This window comes from Ochlerotatus camptorhynchus, unplaced genomic scaffold, assembly GCF_037179485.1.
Source record: "Ochlerotatus camptorhynchus isolate MF236.1 unplaced genomic scaffold, CSIRO-AGI_Acam_v1.1 ptg000357l, whole genome shotgun sequence".
Classification (NCBI taxonomy): Eukaryota; Metazoa; Arthropoda; class Insecta; order Diptera; family Culicidae; genus Ochlerotatus; species Ochlerotatus camptorhynchus.
Window position 1 is genome coordinate 5,737,185 of NW_027040845.1, and position 19,821 is coordinate 5,757,005.

A 19,821-nucleotide genomic window follows, 5' to 3' on the forward strand; every position below is an offset into this window, starting at 1 on the left:
CCTTCTTCGGTGAATCGAGGGCTCTTGTGCACTGGAAAAAAATGTACAACTCCACGCGCCGAAAGCACTGCTGCTGATGACGACCGGACACCAACACTCACCACACGCGGTGATTGAATGAGCACCGTTTGGCGAGACCAGATGGAATTCGATTTTGAAATCCGTGTTAGGGAAAGCGCTTTTTGCAGGCAATCGGAGATAATTTTGATCACCATTGCAACAGTTGGACGCTTGTGTAAGTTTGAATAGTGACCTATTGAAAATTGATAAAGTGTTAATTTTAGCAGATTTGTATAAAAATTTCCAAACCATTGGCTTGTTTAGAATTAAAATCCATCCGCTATTGACAGAGTTATAAGTGGTCAAAACCTGACCAGTTTTCGTAACGCGGGCGATTTTGTTTTTTTTTTTAATTGCACCCCCAATATGTTGCCGAAAGACGTAATCCTACGGCAAAACTATCGTTGTGCTCAGACAATGAAACTCTTTCAGTTAGTGTTTAAATTCGATAAATTTTTCAAAATTGAAGAACCCAATTCCATGAAACATTGCCTACTTTTTTTTGCTAGAGGTAATGAATCAAGTTTGTGCTGGAATTCGGCCATGTTGGAATGACGTCTGAGGCAAAGATGTAGGAAACAGGAATGCCTTTGAGCAGTTTGAGCCTAGCGAGAAAGACATTAATACTTAGATTTTGATAAATCTTTAGTGACACTCATGAAGACTGCACATTGTAGTCGAAATACGTATCTGTCATGGACAGGGGTTGAAACAGTTGACGTTTTTTACTACACTCGCTTCGTTGTCGTGCGCGACAGTCTGTTTGTATTCGAACACTCATGCTCTACCGTCGTCTCTCTCACACAACACGAGCGGTAGAATAACATTCGAGCTAAAAGAAAATTATCAAAATAGCTATCATACGACATGTGTGATTTCGTTGTAATTCCTGAATTTGGTGTAAATCAAATCATTTCTGATTAGAAATATTATTACTAGCACATTATTGCTTGCTATTTTCAGAATTCACACAAGCACACTATCAGCAGCTCTTATTATGAGAAAAACTAAAATACATACATTCGTGACGGTCTTCGGCGACAGTGTCGCATGACAGAGCCTGTCATATGACATTTTAGTTTGGTACTGTACTATGATAGCTTGTTTTGCAAGTGTCGGAGGCAAAGGCAGTCAATTATCACAGAAAATGTGTCGACTACCGTGACCGCTTACAAGACTGGTCATGGATACCAACATTAATTAAGTAGTATTAAATGGAAGATAACATTTTTTGCTTTTTTTTATTTAAGCATTCCGCTAACAACCCAATATCATTACTTCAAAATTTCATACAAATCGGAGCAAGTAGAGTAGTACCGATTCGTCATTTGGCGTGAAAGTCCTGAAGACAACACACGTGTTTAGAATACTGCAAGTAATTTTTTGGGCTGTATTAGTAATTAGATCCCCTTCTAACTATTATCCATACTTCTTAGTAGCTCTTCTCAGAATTTCTCTTTGATTAATTGATTTATAAACATTAAAGAGATTCTCAGCCGCAGGGGATCATTAGGCGTAGTTTCGTGATTGTAATCACTTATATCTTTTAGTTTCAGCCATAGAGGTACTTCACTTTGTCCCTCTTAAAATCCCCTGAAATTTCTTCCGATTTACTTTAAAGCTCCCTTTAGGCTTTAGTAAAATTTTGGTAAAAACAATCATTTTTCCATAACGGCCGATTCAAATATGCAGCGATCCCACCTGTTAAAACCATACAAATGTGTTCTCTAGATAAAGGTAATGTGTCCGAAATAGATTAGACACGAACCAACTCATAAATTGTGACGGCAGATGCTAGGGCAGATGTCAGTTTTGTGCTTTGATCAGAAATTTCTTTGTAATTTGTATGATCATTCATGTCGGTTTGTCGGTGATTCATCTATCTACCCATGATTTCCAACTCAACATTGTCAAAAACGAAAGCGACCCAACAAACATTGAAAAAATGGCTTATTCAGCATTTAATCAACTCAAATTGTTGGTCAATTTTATTTTGGCAAAAATTATAATTTTGAATATTATCGATTCCAGAGCCTAAAACCACCGACGAACCGACATGCCACAGGAGCATTTCGTTTGTCCACAATTCGAATTGTCAAACGAGCGATTCGAACTTTCAAACGGGCGATCAGATCTGTCAAACGAGGTGAGACGCAATCCAAGGCAATATAAATTATACGTGGGTTCGTGCCCTTTCTCGTAGTATGACGCGATCGGACGAGTAGATGTCGGTAGTGCTTAACATATTTTAAATATGGCGTCTTGGGCAAGAATTTGAAAGCAGCTTGTATGAGCTGGCACGTCGGTTCGTCGGTGCTAAAACCTCGATATTATATTATATTATATCATCCACGAATAAGCACATACAAATGTCGACTTCGAGACTCAGCGGTTGCCTTTATCAAGTGAACGTTGTCATGTCAAAATCAGGGTTACTTCCACTCCCTTGCTATAAAAATGGGTGTTTCGGAATCACGAACTTATCAGATGTTATAATGATAAATAGTATTTATAAGTTACAAGAAGAGATAATGAAGCATGTGTTTGATCCATAAAACCAGGCTTGCTGAAACTCCTCAAACTCACTGGAGATTCTAAAACACTCTTGTCCTGCGAGTTTAGCCAGCCCTAACCTCGAGTGTGTGGCGGCAGGAATATGGAAGAAGTAAACAAAAACTCCTCGAGAGAGAGGGAGAGTGAACTTCAGCGAGAGGATGATTTGACGTGAGATGCGCTTTTCAAGACTCCGGATGACGGACCTCATCAGAACTTGCAAAAACTGGTATAACCGTTGGTCAGCTGTATATAGTCAAAAAGGCGAAATAACGTGCCTATGGTAAATTGGGTTGCTTGGATAACCGTAGAGTAAGCGGAAGCCTTTGGGTATGAGTGGACAATAAGATATAAAGGCTGACTAAAAGTAAATTTGTACGCACAAAAAGACCTGTAATTCGTGATTCAATAAGTTTAAAAAGTCCATTAATGATTGCTTTACAGTACTTTTATTAAAACTTCAAAGTTACAGCATTAAATGGTTACATTTCTCCAGTTCGAACGGAATCTCGAACCTTCCTTGATGGAGCCCATCAGCGACCGCACATTAGAAACGGACACGGAATCAGTGCATTTCTTCCATTTTGCCTGCATTTGCTGGATGTCCTTAACTGCCCCCGCCGCTTCGTCGAAGTCGCTACTTAGAAATTGCCCAGTATTTTTCGATTGGTCGAAATTCCGGGCAATTCGGAGGATTCATTAGCTTGGGCAGCATACTACTCCAGAACCACCTTGGGGTAGTGGCAGCTGGCCAAATTAAGCCAAAAGATGACTTCGCCCCTATGCTTGCGGATGAACCGCAATACACACTTTTTACTTGGGATGTCATGGTCGAGGATGTGACGAATGGTTCCGTTTTCAGGCCACAACTGCAAATCACTTGCAAAATCATGGTCTTATTCGCGAACTTGTCGGCCAACACGAAATTGAATCTTCCCGGCACATCCCCACCTCCAGTCGCGATGTAAAACTTTTGACCGGGAAGCTGCTTAAAATCGAGTTTGACGTATGTTCATCGTCATCGATCAAAGTGCGGCCTTCTGTTTCGTTAAAACACGCTTTTTGGTCACGGAATTCTGCTTCATGTGCCGGCTTGGATGTTTGCTAGCTTTGTACGACTTGTATCCTTCCTTGGCAAGGATGTTCCGCACCGTTTGAAAGTTGGCGTTGCACCTTCTGACCACATCTCGGATCGAAAGACCGGGGTTGGTTTAAACGCACCTCAACACCTTGCTGCGCAGCTGACGATCCCTGGTTTCAGTTTTTTGTAGATCCGCTGATTCCTTTCCACTCTCAGGGTTTCCTTGTAGGTTTATGAGTACTCGACAAACTGTTTTTTCGGCATCTTCAACAATTTAGCCAGCTTGGAACCGGACCACTCCAGATTTCCCAGGTGGTTGTGCACAGTATTTTTTCATCTTTCGAGTTCCATTTGACGTTATTTCTGAACGTGATCGACTAATTTGATCAAACTTGCACCAGTGCAGTGCCAACATTTCAAAGGGGCGTAATTGCTTTTGTAAACAATGACTTTACCCGTAAATTTCTCGCGAATGAAATCTTACCTCTTCAAAATAACAATGCTAGCTGGTAAAGGAAACATTACTCTACCTGCTGGTGTCATTATTTTTCATGAGTGATCTTTTATTCGCGAAAAATCGACGGCTAAAGCCATTGTTTACAAATACAATTACGCCCCTTTGAAATGTTGGCACTGAGTTGTTCTCCATAGAAGTGTAAACAATCCACTGTCAAAAATTTTCGATTCCCAACACTTGAGGCGTGCTAGCGGTGCGCGAGGGGTGCATCAATTTACTTTTAGTCAGCCTTTAAGTAATAATCATCCCCATATAGAAATTTTAAAAAGTGAAAATATTACGTTTTTGATGCCTATTCAGGTCTATTAAAATTAAACGGCAACCTAAAGAAATCATTCATGAACTTTGTTGAAATCAATCTACAATTAATACCAGTGCCCCCATTTAGCCAAAAAAAAAAATCTAATTTGAGAAAGAAAATTCTGTCTCACGAGTTCAATCTCTCAACATGCCATGTATTTTGATGACACTCGATTTGTGATTTCCCTCTCACAGACTAAAAACTAGAGTCCCTGACACAGCAAAGCATGTCTGGTATCTCAACGTATGTATTTATAGCGAACTCTTTTATTATTCAGTTCCAACCTGGATCGGGTATCAAGAATAGATCTGCTTGTTTTCTGACAAACGTCAGTTGCTCGTTTGTTTTTAAAACCCAGCTCAGATTGAGGTTCGAACTGTGGTCCCGGCCCATGTGTGTTTGAATTGGTGCGATATACTATGCAGGTGTGGAAACTGCCTTCCTGCACATTCGATTGCCATCAATGGATGGCAATCGATGTCCGTCGGTGATTGGCACTAGATTGCGGAACAGAGACCGACGTTAAATAAAGGAAAGAAGAAGAAGAAGAAGAAGAAGAAGGTTCGCACTGACAAAAAGTTCGGTTTCGCACTGGGTTGGAACTGGTTCCAACCCCGATAATAAACGAATTCGCTATTAGATTATAATTCGAAGTCCCTCATTATTTGCATACTCTGCACAAAATACAGGGTGCGTGACGAATGTTTGCAGTAAATTTCAAATAGTAATTTCTCATGCTTGTGCATCATGATTTAGATATATTTGACAGCACTGGATAGCTTATACTGTTAGGTGTAAGATTTAAACAAACAATGTTGAGAAAACGTAAAGATGTCGAAACAAGAGAGCAATCTGTCAGCCGTTGTCGCTTTGTTGCGCGCCGGAGTATGCATGAAAGAAATAATTCGGTCGGTAAATGTGTCTGAAAGAACAGTGTATAATATTAAAAAAGGCTTGGGAAAGTGATAAGACGGAGCACCTGCTCATACTGCTAATAAAGCACAGAAATGGCTTACGGAAAATATTTCGTAAATTTGGGAGGAATTATTATTATTTAGCTTTATTAAGGAGGCTTTCAGCCTTGGGCTGGTTCGCCTCCACTAGGGAGGAAGAAATTTGGCCCCAAGCAGTCCCGATATCAATCCGTTGGATTATTTTGTATAGGGCGTCGTTCAGCGGGATACCAGTAGAACCCCTCACACCACACTTAAGTCGCTAAAAGCTAAAATCAAGGCAGTGATGACATCTATGGATCGAAACATTTTAAAACGTGCATACTGCAGTTTCCGGAAGCGTCTAACTACAGTCGTCGAAAGGGAAGGCAATTTTTTTTGAATAAATTTACTTACAACTTCCATATGTTACGAAAGAAAATAAATCGCACAAAATTCATTGCTAGAATAACTAACTGGTGTATTTTTTCTCAAATATGCCATTTACTGCAAAAATTCGTCACGCACCCTGTATACTTTCTAAGCGAGGGGAGGGAATTCGGATGTTAATCTAAATGCCAGACACGATGTTAAATAAGAGCCGCGCGAAGACTGAAACCAAAAGTTCCAATCGAACCGTCAAACGCGGTTCCAATCGAGCAATGTAAATAAACACGAGCGCTTCACGAAGAAAAGCGTGGGAAGTATTGAGATTGGGGTTGAATTTAATTGTTGAGGTTGGTTGTTTTTATTAAGGAGATTTTCAGCCACACGCTGGTTAAGTGTTGAGAATTAAATAATTATAATTAAGTTTGCGTATGACAAGTGAAATTGGACAGGGAATATTATTGTTATTCAATAGCTGTATTCTCGTTATGTTCTCACGAAATATTTGCTCCAGCACAACGAAATACATCTACACAGGCTCTGCAACAAAGATCAAGGCGTTTCCGGTGTAATTTTTCGAGATAATAAAATTTGTGAACTTTTTTTTTTTTTTAAATTCTTTATTTAAGAGATTTTTAGCCTTAGGCTAGTTCATCTCTACTAAAATTTGTGAACGACTTAAAAGGAGATTTCACATATACATGATAGGAAGCAACAATTGCAGATTGAATAATTTAGTGCAACGCTCTGTAGAATATATCCTCCAATGTGGTATATTTAGTTTCACTCAGAGTTGTCAAAAATTGAGTCTTCAAATACTTCCATTGAATAGCGATACTACACGGTAAAAAAAACATCACGTTCATGTAAAGTTATTTGCTGTTGAATTTGCACTACTTGCAAACATTGCAATTCGATGTGCAAAACCCTTGGAAGAAATCATATCGAAGCACGATGAAATCAACAGCAAATCACTTCATTTAGATTGTATTACACATCGTTGTTGATGTGCTGTGCTTTGAACTTGAAATGTCAACCATACTGATATTAAAAATCTATCACTTTAAGTTTAACTAATTTATCCTTGGGTTTAATTTTTGCTGAAAATGGGTTTAAATAAATATATTGCCTTGTTCATACTGCAAGCCTTGTTATATGTTATTCAAAATATGACCATATCATATTACTACCCAGATCACATGTTTCCAAGTGATATTGAACAACATCGCAAGGCTTTTAGTAGATGCAAGACGAGGCATTGAGCAATAAATTTGATAAGTATGGCAATGTTTTGTAATCGAACTTTTCTGAATAATACACTATTATTGAAGACAGCAACAATTTCGTATTACTCACGCACTAGAACGCAAATTATTTCGGGTGGAGATGGAGCATTATCGCTTCTCTCACTTGACTTCATTTGTTGTTGCCTTGCCATCTTCGCCAGTAATGTTTGTCATGTGCGTTTTTGACATTTGCTTCCAAAAGCAAAACTAATCAAATTCAATGGATGAAAACAGTGATGACGATTCAAATGATAATCATTTTGATTTAAAGGTGTTATACAGTACATATTTTTCAACGACAAATCACTTTGTTTCAAAACGCAAATAACTTGAAAATCAATGATAAATCACTTCGATTCGTAGTGCCGGATGACAGACTGAGTCAAGTGCAAGAGCATTTGGATTAGACGAGACAACTTTTTATCGTGTACCGATACGGTTAAAAAAGTATTCATTTTACCGGAATGCTGAAGCAGACGACAGTCGCTCAAATTAAAAGTCATTTGAAGTAAACACAAAACTGCGGGTTGCCAAATTTTGCAGAAAAATAAATTAGTTGACCGTGCAACCAGATTTACTTTTATTCTCTCCGCGCGTCTCTTATATAACATCATCTCTGCTAAATGCATGTATAGAGGTCAGGGCTGGCAAATGTCATTTTCAATGAAAGATCTCACGCGATATTTACTGAGATACTTCTGTCTCTATCATCGGATGAGAAAACAATAACAGAGATTTTCTTCAAAGTCTCATCGATTTTTTTGTTATGACAGAACGTGACAGTGCTGTGATCATCGTGATTACTAGCTCATGTATTGCTATTAAAGTTACTTGTACCAAGAAAATCTTAAAAATATATTCACTCTACCGATTACATATGGTTACTTGCTTAAATTCATCTAAATCAGTTAGAAATGTTGATGTCAAAACTGCATAAGAATTATTCTCATGATCATTGGAAAATGACAAGAAAACTAAAAATCGGTCGTTTCGTCTCGTGATTGTGAGAGGACCTGTTTTCTCATTGTCACATGACGGCCGTGATATTTACCAGCTCTGATAGAGGTAGCACACATGTTTTGCACTGCGCTGTCTTCTGTGAACAATTAACGGATTACAGATTATGCGTAGTTTCCGATAGATGTCACCGCAAACAACATCAGTGACATCTGATGGAAAATGAATGCAGAAGCTTTACTAAATGATTACTTCCTAGGAAATTCGGTCAAGTGCATTTTAATCACAACTCAAAGGGAATCTAAGGAGAATATCAACTTCGAGCATAGTTTCAAAGAGATTACGAGGAAGATTCCATGAGATACGTAATGAATTCTAAGGAGGATATCAAAGAACCTTTGGGAGCATGTCAAGAAAATTTTGACGAGAATTCAATGGGAATTTTTGAAAAATACTTGGGGAATATTGAGGAGTGTTTTTAACCGCAAAGAAAACAACTTTAAGGAGTATCTAACCACTTATTCGTGATATCATTCAAACCTTATATTAAATGGTTGGACCATTTCTGTGATCTTTCGGGTATGGTAGCTGTTTATTCAGAATTCCTTAACTATTCTTAAAGGGCTGAGGAGTCGTAGTCGGAAGAAGTTTAACATCACTCGCGTTTTCTTCAAAATGCTCCATGCCTTGACCCATGCCTTGACCAAGTTGCTGTTCAACGTTCAAGAGTGATTATGGAGACGGATGGTATTCATTAGGATCGCACCGTTAGAAATTCCCAATAAGCAAATGCGTTTTCGCCTTCTAAGTTGACCAGTGTAAATTGAATCGACTACATTGATGTGTCATCGATCGACACCATTCCAAACACCAGTTCAGTATCAATTAGCACAGCTGCACGCGGGTGCTCGGCGTTTTCTAGTAAACATCCTCGCGAGAAAGATGCTGTGAATGAGTGAACCAACCACTGACTGACTGACTGACTGACTGACCGAAACTCTTTGCTAGGGTAAAGTGTGTGTGTGCTGGCTATGATATACCTAGATGCTGTGCTAAGCTGAGATAAAAGGAAATTATGGATGCTCCCATGTGTGTGTTTAGTTTACAAACATAAACAGCAAATCTATTTTTACCGGTTTGGCTAATGGAAATCCCCATCGTAGTCCTTCTCCATGTTAGATCAGTACATAGCAAGTCATAATCATCACCTGGTTGAGTCCAGTCGAGTTTGAGTTCCGCGTCCAGTGAGAAGGAAGTCCGTCCGCTTCCTTCACTGCTTCTATATAGCAACTAGAAAACCTTCCCTATCAAGCAAACAAACCAAAAAATACACAAAGCGCCATCTAGTTACTAAATACAAACCATCCCAACTCGAAATAAAATTCAAAATAAAATCACCATTCATCATCACCTCTGAAGCTAGAGTGGCGGCGGATGTCGCAATAGTCGCCGTCCTCCTGCTAGTAAACTATTACCACTACTACTACTACTATTACTACCACAACCAAAACCAAAACCACAACCACCACCAACCATGGCCGAAGATTTGGCTGACCAAATTGATGATTATATCTGTGTTTTTGAAGGAGCCGGTGATCTAACGATGGACACATTCGTCATGTTGCTATTCGCGTTAATCGTAGTAGTGATAGCGCTAGTTTTCCTCTCGAAGTTACTGTACGACAAGTATGTGAAGAAGGGTTCCGTCTCGGCCGATGGAGCCCCGACGACAACGACCGGAACGGGCTCGTCGGCAGTGGCATCTTCAGTGGTGGCCGGTGGTGCACTTTTGCCTAGCGGTGGCGCCGCCGCGAAGGATGGTTCCCGCCTGTCCGAACCGAAGGAGGTGCATGCATCGAAAAAGGTGAGTGTTGATTGGGTTTTGTAACGTTGGTAACGGTAGAGCTGTGCAGATTTAAGAAGGCTACGAAAATTGGGCTTGGATGTGATACGAAAGGCAGATATGCTAGGGAACGTTGATTATGCTTAGAACAATTGCTAGCAGCGTATGTAGATTTTGGCATATTATTCGCAAATCTACTAATGATAATTTCGTAATTTTTGTTATTTAAGTGGCGCATCCATACATTGTTTACATGGGTAAGTTTATGAAATTCACGAAGCAAAATGTTTCAGCGTATAAACTATCACAATGATTCGTTAGCAGACGTTTAACACAGCTATTAGTGTCGCATATGATTCCTCGAAAATGCCTCGTACTCAACATATGGACCAAAAGATCTTTACAATCTTATTGAGCCTAAAAAATCCTTAACCTATAAGCATCATTTGAAAAGGTTTCAACGACCAGTCTAATTTATATATATATATAACCTAAAAGGAAGAGGAGACAATTGGGGGCCTTTTTTGAACCAATTTTCTGTCAAACGTAAACCAGCGTCTGATTGGTCGGGTGAACGTATAGAAACGCGAGAATTTTTACAACAGGGAATCTATTTCCTTGTATTTTGACAGTCGACTGCGCCGCTCATTTTGCACGGTCGTTTCCGCGAGAGAAAAAGAACACGTCACAGACAAAAAAGGAAGCCAGTTTTCTCCTCTTCCTCTTAGCATGGAACATGCCTTGAAGGAACTAAACAAATACACCTTAGAATGCAATCCCATTGTTTTTGAACAAGGATTGATAACAACTTAAAAAGCACTGATGACGAGTTCCAATTCTGGTATTCATGCTCCTGAAAACCATTGATTGAGGCCATTCATTCTAAGAGTGGCTTTCTCAGTCTTCTTGTTAAAACGATGGTTTTTTACGTTCCCGGCATTTTGACCGTAGCATAAGCGTAGTCAGAGGGGCAGGGGCACTACCCTTCTCCACTATCTCAGCATCAAAATACATTTTTTTAATTTTATTTAAAAGGATTAGTTCAAAATTTTTGACTAATGATCTTTTTTTTTCAAGGTCTTTAAACCTCGAAATTTTGCCTTAATACTCCGAACACGATGCTTTCGGTAAAATATGTAATGGAAAATTGGCTATGTTTGAAAAATCATAGCTCAGCAATTTATGAATAAATTTCAAATCTAATGATACCGAATAAACCTTTAAAGTATGTAGTTTTAAATTCGCCAATACCATTTTACCGGAGGCGTCGTGTTGTAAATACCTTTGCCGATCAAGAGTGTTTGATGTTTTTCTTATAAAAATGCCCCATTTTCAAATGTCAATATCTTGATTGCAGCAAACATAAAAAATAATGTCATTTGAAAAACCATATATTATTCTATATAATATAAAAAAAAGTTTTCTTAGCTTCTATAAAATCAATAAGACCTTGTATTTTTAATGGGTATGACTAATTTATAAAATGAGACACAGTGATTAAAAAAAAAAACATGCATTTCTCGTAATTAACAGAAAATTCTAAGGGACGTTAGAAGAATTTTCAGGGTAAAATGCAAAGAACCCCATGAAGCAAGTCTGAAAGACTTTCCGAGGAAACACAGAAAGACGTCGTGAAAAACAAACTTCCAGAGAAAATCGAAAGACATATCTGGGAGAAATTGGAAGAAACTTCCAGGGGAAAACGGACGGAACTTACATCCCAACTGGATCGTCAAGCCTGCTCTCAAGAGCTAAGAGACTCTTCCCTATTGAACCTATATGAAGAACCCTGGGAAGAATCATTCGTTTTCCAAAAAGGTTGGAAAATCATAACATTACCCATAGTCATAGCCCGTAACGTTTCTAAAGTTCAACCATAAGAGCACTTTGGAGATAAAATTAATGTGCTATAAGTAATCTATAGTTTACTTATATGACATCTAGTTATTTTGTCCGTAACACCTAACTACACGGCCTCTGATCATGGAGATTTCCAGAGTTGCTTCACAGGGTCTCTAGACTTGAGCTATAAGGTATCTGGAGATGACTTGTAAGATTTTTGAACCCAACCTGCCTTAGCTCAGTCGGTAAAGGCGTAGCTATAAATCAAGACAATCCTGGAGGCGGCCCTCCCGGTCTAGGAGTTTTTCGTGTTGAAATTTATCTCGACTTCTTCCTGGGCATAGAACATGATTGTACTTGCCACACAATATATATGCTAATGCAAAAAAACAGGCTTAGGAAGCTCTCGATTGACAATTGTAGAAGTGCTTAAAGAGCACTAAGTTGAGAGCTGGATTTAAGTCCCAGTGGGGACGTAATAAAGCTAAAACTAACAAGTTGAACTCAACTACCTTCAATCTCTGAAGTTTACCCAGAAAGTCTCTGGAGTTGACACAAAAGATATTGGTACTAAATATCCAGAGTCGGAAGATCTCGGAACATCTCGGAACTTTGTGAAAGTTATCGGAACTACTCTGAAGTTTTCGCAACAACTTATCGGAACTGCTCGAACGTTCTCGTAACATCTCATAACTTCTCGGAACTTTTTTGACCTTCTCGGAACTTTTTTGACCTTCTCGTAACTTCTCTCAAGTACTCCAAACATTTTGGAAACATTTGGAGCATTTCGGAAGTTTTAGAAACTTTTAAGAAGTTATCCAAACTATTTGAAACTTCTCGAGACTTTTTGGAGGTTCTCGAATATTTTGGAAGTTTTCGCAATTTCTTGGAAGTTTTCGCAACTTCTCGGAAGTTTTCGCAACTTCTCGGAAGTTTTCGCAACTTCTCGGGAATTCTCATAATTTCTCGTAAGTTCTCGCAATTGGAAGTTCTCGCAATTGGAAGTTCTCGCAACTTCTTGGAAGTTCTTACAACCTTTTGGAAGTTCTCGCATCTTTTTAAAAGTTCTCGCAATTGGAAGTTCTTGCATCTTTTTCGAAGTTCCCGCAACTTCTTGGAAGTTACGGCAACTTCTTGGAAGTTCTCGCAACTTCTTGGAAGTTCTCGCATCTTCTTGGAAGTTCTCGCAACTTCTTGGAAGTTCTTGCAACTTCTTGGAAGTTCGCAATTTTCCCCTACCTGTTAGTGGTGTTAGTATGCGTGAAGGAGCTACCAGTTACGCCAAACCGACGATCAAATGCATTGTTTACAAAAGCTGATACGTCCCTTCGACAAAGTAATCGAGATTTATTCCAAGTGTGACTTTCTCAGTCTTCTTGTTGAAACGAGGATTTTTACGTCCTTGACATTTTGGCCGTAGCCCAAGCGTAGCCAGAGGCAGGCAGGTCCCTTTTATTCATTAACTCAGCATCAAAGTAAATTTATTTAAATTTTGTTTAAAAGGATTAGTTCAACACGTTTGATAAATGATTCAAACTGAATATTCTAAATCACATAATTGTTGGAAGTTATCGCATCTTCTTTGGAAGTTCTCGCAACTTCTTTGGAAGTTCTCTTCTTAGAAATTCTTGGAACTAATTGTAATAAATCGCAACTTCTCGGAACTTCACGAAATATCATCCAGTTAATTCCTGTCACGATTCTTCGGAATCTCCAGAATTACCAATGACATTCTCCAGACTTCCTGTCACAATTCGCCAGTATCCCTGTTGAGATTCTCCAGAAACCGTTGGGATTCATCCAGAATTGGAGAATGGGAATCTCTCTGGGGAGTCATCGTGAATTTATATTTTTCTGTCAGGATTGATCCAGAATTTCAGTCAGGATTCATCCAGAATGCCCGCCAGGATTCATCTAGAATCTCTATTGAAATTTATCCAGAATTCCCAGAATCTCTGTCTAAATTCATCCAGAATCCCCAGAATCTCTGTCTGGATTTATCCAGAATCCCTGTCAGCAATTATCCAGAATTTATGTCTGGATTCATCCAGAATCCATGACTGGATTCATCCAGAATCCATGTCTGGATTCATTTACAATTCATGTCTGGATTCGTCTAGAATCTCTGTTGAAATTTATCTAATTTATCTAGAATCCCCAGATTCATCAAGAGTTCATTTCTGGATTCTTCCAGAATCCATGTATGGATTCATCCAGAATCCATGTCTGGATTCATCCAGAATCCATGTCTGGATTCATCCAGAATCCATGTCTGGATTCATCCAGAATCCATGTCTGGATTCATCCAGAATCCATGTCTGGATTCATCCAGAATCCATGTCTGGATTCATCCAGAATCCATGTCTGGATTTATCTAAAATCCATGTCTGGATTTATCAAGAGTCCGTTTCTGGATTCTTCCAGAATCCATGTCTGGATTCCTCCAGAATACATGTCTGGATTCTTCCAGAATCCATGTCTGGATTTCTCCAGAATACATGTCTGGATTCATCCAGTTCATGTCTGGATTCATTCAGAATCCATGTCTGGATTCATCCAGAATCCCTGTATGGATTCATCCAGGATCCCTGTCAGCAATTATCCAGAATTCATGTCTGCATTCATCCAGAATCTATGAGTGGATTCATCTAGAATCCATGTCTGGATTCATCTAGAATCCATGTCTGGATTAATCCAGAATCCATGTCTGGATTTATTCAAAATCCATGTCTGGATTTATCAAGAGTCCATTTCTGGATTCTTCCAGAATCCATGTCTGGATTTCTCCAGAATACATGTCTGGATTCATCCAAATCCATGCCTGGATTCATCCAGAATCCATGTTTGGATTCATCCAGAATCCATGTCTGGATTCATCCAGAATCCATGTCTGGATACATCCAGAATCCTTGTCAGCAACTATCCAGAATTCATGTCTGGATTCATCCAGAATCCATGACTGGATTCATCTAGAATTCATGTCTGGATTCATTTAGAATCCATGTCTGGATTCATCCAGAATCCATGTCTGGATTTATCCAAAATACATGTCTGGATTTATCAAGAGTCCATTTCTGGATTCATCTAGAATTCATGTCTGGATTCATTTAGAATCCATGTCTGGATTCATCCAGAATCCATGTCTGGATTTATCCAAAATACATGTCTGGATTTATCAAGAGTCCATTTCTGGATTCTTCCAGAATCCATGTCTGGATTTCTCCAGAATACATGTCTGGATCCATCCAGTCCATGTCTGGATTCATTCAGAATCCATGTCTGGATTCATCCAGAATCCCTGTATGGATTCACCAGGATCCCTGTCAGCAATTATCCAGAATTCATGTCTGCATTCATCCAGAATCTATGAGTGGATTCATCTAGAATTCATGTCTGGATTCATCTAGAATCCATGTCTGGATTAATCCAGAATCCATGTCTGGATTTATTCAAAATACATGTCTGGATTTATCAAGAGTCCATTTCTGGATTCTTCCAGAATCCATGTCTGGATTTCTCCAGAATACATGTCTGGATTCATCCAAATCCATGTCTGGATTCATCCAGAATCCATGTTTGGATTCTGGATGAATCAAGATGAAGAGATGAACCAGCCTCTGGCTGAAAGTCTCGCTAATAAAGATAACCATGTTTGGATTCATCCAGAATCCATGTCTGGATTCATCCAGAATCCATGTCTGGATACATCCAGAATCCTTGTCAGCAACTATCCAGAATTCATGTCTGGATTCATCCAGAATCCATGACTGGATTCATCTAGAATTCATGTCTGGATTCATTTAGAATCCATGTCTGGATTCATCCAGAATCCATGTCTGGATTTATCCAAAATACATGTCTGGATTTATCAAGAGTCCATTTCTGGATTCATCTAGAATTCATGTCTGGATTCATCTAGAATCCATGTCTGAATTAATCCAGAATCCATGTCTGGATTTATTCAAAATACATGTCTGGATTTATCAAGAGTCCATTTCTGGATTCTTCCAGAATCCATGTCTGGATTTCTCCAGAATACATGTCTGGATTCATCCAAATCCATGTCTGGATTCATCCAGAATCCATGTTTGGATTCATCCAGAATCCCTGTATGGATTCATCCAGAATCCCTGTCAGCAACTATCCAGAATTCATGTCTGGATTCATCCAGAATCCATGACTGGATTCATCTAGAATTCATGTCTGGATTCATTTAGAATCCATGTCTGGATTCATCCAGAATCCATGTCTGGATTTATCCAAAATCAATGTCTGGATTTACCAAGAGTCCATTTCTGGATTCTTCCATGTCTGGATTCATCCAGAATCCATGTCTAGATTTATCCAAAATCCACGTCTGGATTCATCCTGAATCCATGTCTGGATTCATCGAGAATCCTTGTCTGGATTCATACAGAATCCATGCCTGGATTCATCCAGAACCCTGTCTGGAAGGAAAACGTGACGCCTCAGAAAAATCCCAACGACTTTGGTTGGTATTGAACTCAGGGCTGTGGAGTCAGATGATAATTGATCAACTCCAACACCGATTACCTTGATTTGAAAATAATCGACTCCAACTCCAGCTCTTCGACTCCGACTCCAATTAAAAAAAATACAAGTACTGGAAAAAAATTCCGGGAAAAAAGTTAAAATCTTTAACAAAATCTTTCATCACTTCTAACAAAATCGATTACAAAATTTTGCAATGAAAATAGACACTAATAAATTCTAAATTCGACATAATTTTGAGTAAAATATTATCGATCAGAAAAAAATGGAGAAATTGGCCACAACTAAGCATTTTATATTTGTTTCAAAACCGAAGCGAATTTTTGATAGAAAGTGCCAAAGTGTTTTTGAATAATTTTGGAAGAGTTGACTGTAAAACTCTCCTTTACTCGATCTCTCCCTAACTCGATGGAAATCCAGTTAAATCCAGAAATAATTATACCTCTTTGTTCATAAAAAATGTCCAAAATTTACCCCCCCAAATCGATGGTCCCTTAGCTCTCGATCTAGGGAGAGTAGACTGTGTTAAATTCTGAATTGTTCTGTAGTAAAGCTTTCTTAAAACCATTCCTTGACTAGGAAATAACCCGTTTTTCGATTTGAATAATGCAGCAATCAGAAGTTTTAGAAAATACAGGGGGTTGATTTAAAAAAACAAACTGTCTAACTTGCTTTTTCACCAAGAATAGCAGGAATATTAATTGTTATGTGGCTTATAAACCGTAGTTATTTGGAAAATAGTAATAGTTTTACATTATGCCAACGTGAAACTAGAAATTCAATAAAAAAAAACTTTGAAATCATTACCGTTAAACGGGGCTAACTTTGATAATATAATATAAAGATTAAATTTACTCGCTGCGCTTTTTCCAAATTAGAAACATTGGTTCCATATTGTAGCTTAGGGCATTTCCATTTATATCGTATATAGTTTTTATATAGTATGTGTCCCATATTTTACAAACATATTAAAAAATAATTTTCGTGTTTTTCGCCTGTTTGAAAAAGTACTCAAACCATCACTTATGAAATGTATTTCCGATATAGCCATCACAAATTAAATGTTGTATTCTTATTGCTTATGATGTTTTCTGATTATATACTCATTCAAAGATTCATATTTAAAGAACTAAATAGTTTGAGTTTCATCCATTTTTTTCAACATTCATCGAGCATTATCAAAGTAATCCCAAATACTGAAGTTCGGTCACAAAACTAAAAAAATAGTTAATTTCCGTTAAACATATTACTAACGAATTAACTCTTCTATCCTCAGTACTTGTTTTAAAAATATAAAATTTGAAAAACATTCATTGCTGTAAAAAGTATTTAGAATATACTTTAAAAAAACTATCAATGTTACCGCGTTTTACGGTACGTTTTAATCTGTAGTATGAGGAGGTTCATTAGTTAGTTTTCATGACAGGCATTCAAATTCAATCGAATTGGTCATGTTTCAACTTACTATTTCATAACAGTCGGAGTCGGAGTCGATACTTTTTCATCGACTCCGACTTACTATGCTCAAAAATGCGTCCGACTGCGACTCCGACTGCTCGAGTCCGACTTCACAGATCTGGATTTAAGCCCAGATATAATGAGATGAGAAGACAGTCGAGTCACGAGTCACGCTTCCCAAATAGCACACTTCTGTCACAGCAATTTTCGGCAGCTTGAATGTAACTGAATCTAGTTAAATAAATGTTACCACCATGTTGTTTTCATTCCACCACCGGCACCGTCAGAAGTGCTTAATTCAAAAACTAAATGAAAACATACACAGCAACTACCAGCTTTGACAGCTAAATGTGTATATAGTAGTGGAAGTGCTTACAGTGTATTTACACAAAGTTTGAATGTGTTTGGATTTAGATGAAATATCCGGAGTGATTTGAGATTTGGGCGTATTTGCATTTGTAAACAAATACGTCAATCATCGATTTCTCGCGAATAAAAGCTCAATCTTGAAAAGTAATAACACTATTAGGTAGAGGAATGATTCTTCTATCATTTGGTTTAGTTTGTTTGTGAGATTGAGCTTTTATTCAAGAGAAATCAGTAATTGACGTGTTTGTTTACAAAAGCAATTACGCCCAAATCTTAAATCACTCCGGATATTTCAACGTCAGTATAATGCAAATTTTCCCACAGCTCATGTTGCATTTCGACAGTGAGCATGCATAAGGGCGAATACGCGATGATCGATTCTCTTCATCGATTTTCTCTTTGCATTGCTACAGCTAAGCGAAACAATTTTCTAGAATTTGTTCAATGCAGAGTAGTAACAGGTTGTATTGGCTATCAAAAGTAACAGCAAACGCATCGAAAGAGAACATCGACGAAGAGAATCGATCATCGCGTATAGGCCCTTATGCATGCTCACTGTCGATTTTTCTTTTGGATGACTCGGATAGAATATCTCGATTTTCAAAGAAAATTGATAAATATCTCAACTAAACGATCATGAAGCTCATCACAAAAGGTGTCATGGTTTTGCTCTCACATGACTCGCTCAATTTCACAATTCGATTTATTGTGTTATATTTGATCGAATTCGGAAGCGATCTAGATTTGCTGGGAGAATTATAAACTTGGTTTATTATTTAGATATTTTAGATCAAACCTGCTCCATAGAAGACCGCACGCAAACAAGTTTTGTCCAGCAATCAATGCGACTTTTATGCATAAACAGTTATTGTACCATCACATATTACAAGATTATCTTTCTCTTAAACACCCTCAGGATGCTCTCCTTGCACAGGCACGAAATGGCGCCCTGGGTGGTGGCGCCCGAGTTGGTGGTGGCTTCGGCGGCGCTGGTGGCGCAGCCTTTGGTGCAAAAGGTGGAATCGGCGCTGGCACTGCTATCGTCCGGAAGCGAATCTCCCGCAAGAGTCCTGGTCCCGAGCTGTCGCAGAAAAAGCGAACGGTATTGCCCCCGTCCAACATCAATGGATCGGATATGGTAGGATTGATGCGCCTTTAAAACCCGCCTTGGTTGATCAGTTTTCATGAGTCTCTTATTCCATCAACAGCAATCGGTACAATGGGCCATCCATGTGTTCAGGTGGCTCTACTCTGATCTGGTCGTTGTGAACAAGCTGCTGCAGGACTGGGTTGGTACCGTCAATACCGCTCTTTTGTCCTATGTCGAACAGGTGATTTCCAACTTCTAGCTCTGAGCGTGATGATCTGTGTGACTTATTCCCAACCTTCTTTCTGTTCCACAGCACGAAATGATCGTAGAAGTGGTCCGCATCCTGCCGGAAAGTCTACCGCCAAACATGGCTAGCATCCTGTGCGAACCGGCTGAGCAGCCGAACGAAGTGGAACTTCTATTCGACCTCGAGACCACCCCAGTCCTGCAGATCAAAGCCTTCAGATCGACCAATCAGAAGACGGAAGTGTCGCACTACAAAGCGACCGTGTCCCGATTGAAGACCCGCATGAGTGTCATCATCAACTACTTTGCACTCAAGGGTGAAATGAAGGTGGAAGGATTCCCGGATGTAGGTTCTAGAGAAGTTTTTGTTTTATGAGTTTCCCTTCC

The 19,821-nt window shown here is 38.8% G+C and overlaps 1 protein-coding gene across 4 annotated transcripts in view; it reads left to right on the forward strand.

Moving 5' to 3' along the window:
- The window catches only part of LOC135709227 (uncharacterized), a 75,605-nt gene that overhangs the window by 22,924 nt on the left and 32,860 nt on the right, over window positions 1-19,821 (forward strand). For 3 of the 4 annotated variants that reach the window (XM_065231491.1, XM_065231494.1, XM_065231492.1), the window contains exons 2-5: window positions 9,661-9,938; window positions 19,015-19,236; window positions 19,307-19,429; window positions 19,502-19,780. In XM_065231491.1, the coding sequence (XP_065087563.1) occupies window positions 9,678-9,938; window positions 19,015-19,236; window positions 19,307-19,429; window positions 19,502-19,780 (885 nt within the window). In that variant the 5' untranslated portion in view covers window positions 9,661-9,677. Of the gene's footprint in view, window positions 1-9,483; window positions 9,939-19,014; window positions 19,237-19,306; window positions 19,430-19,501; window positions 19,781-19,821 lie in introns of those variants that run through there. The other variant, XM_065231490.1, reaches the window with a different exon arrangement.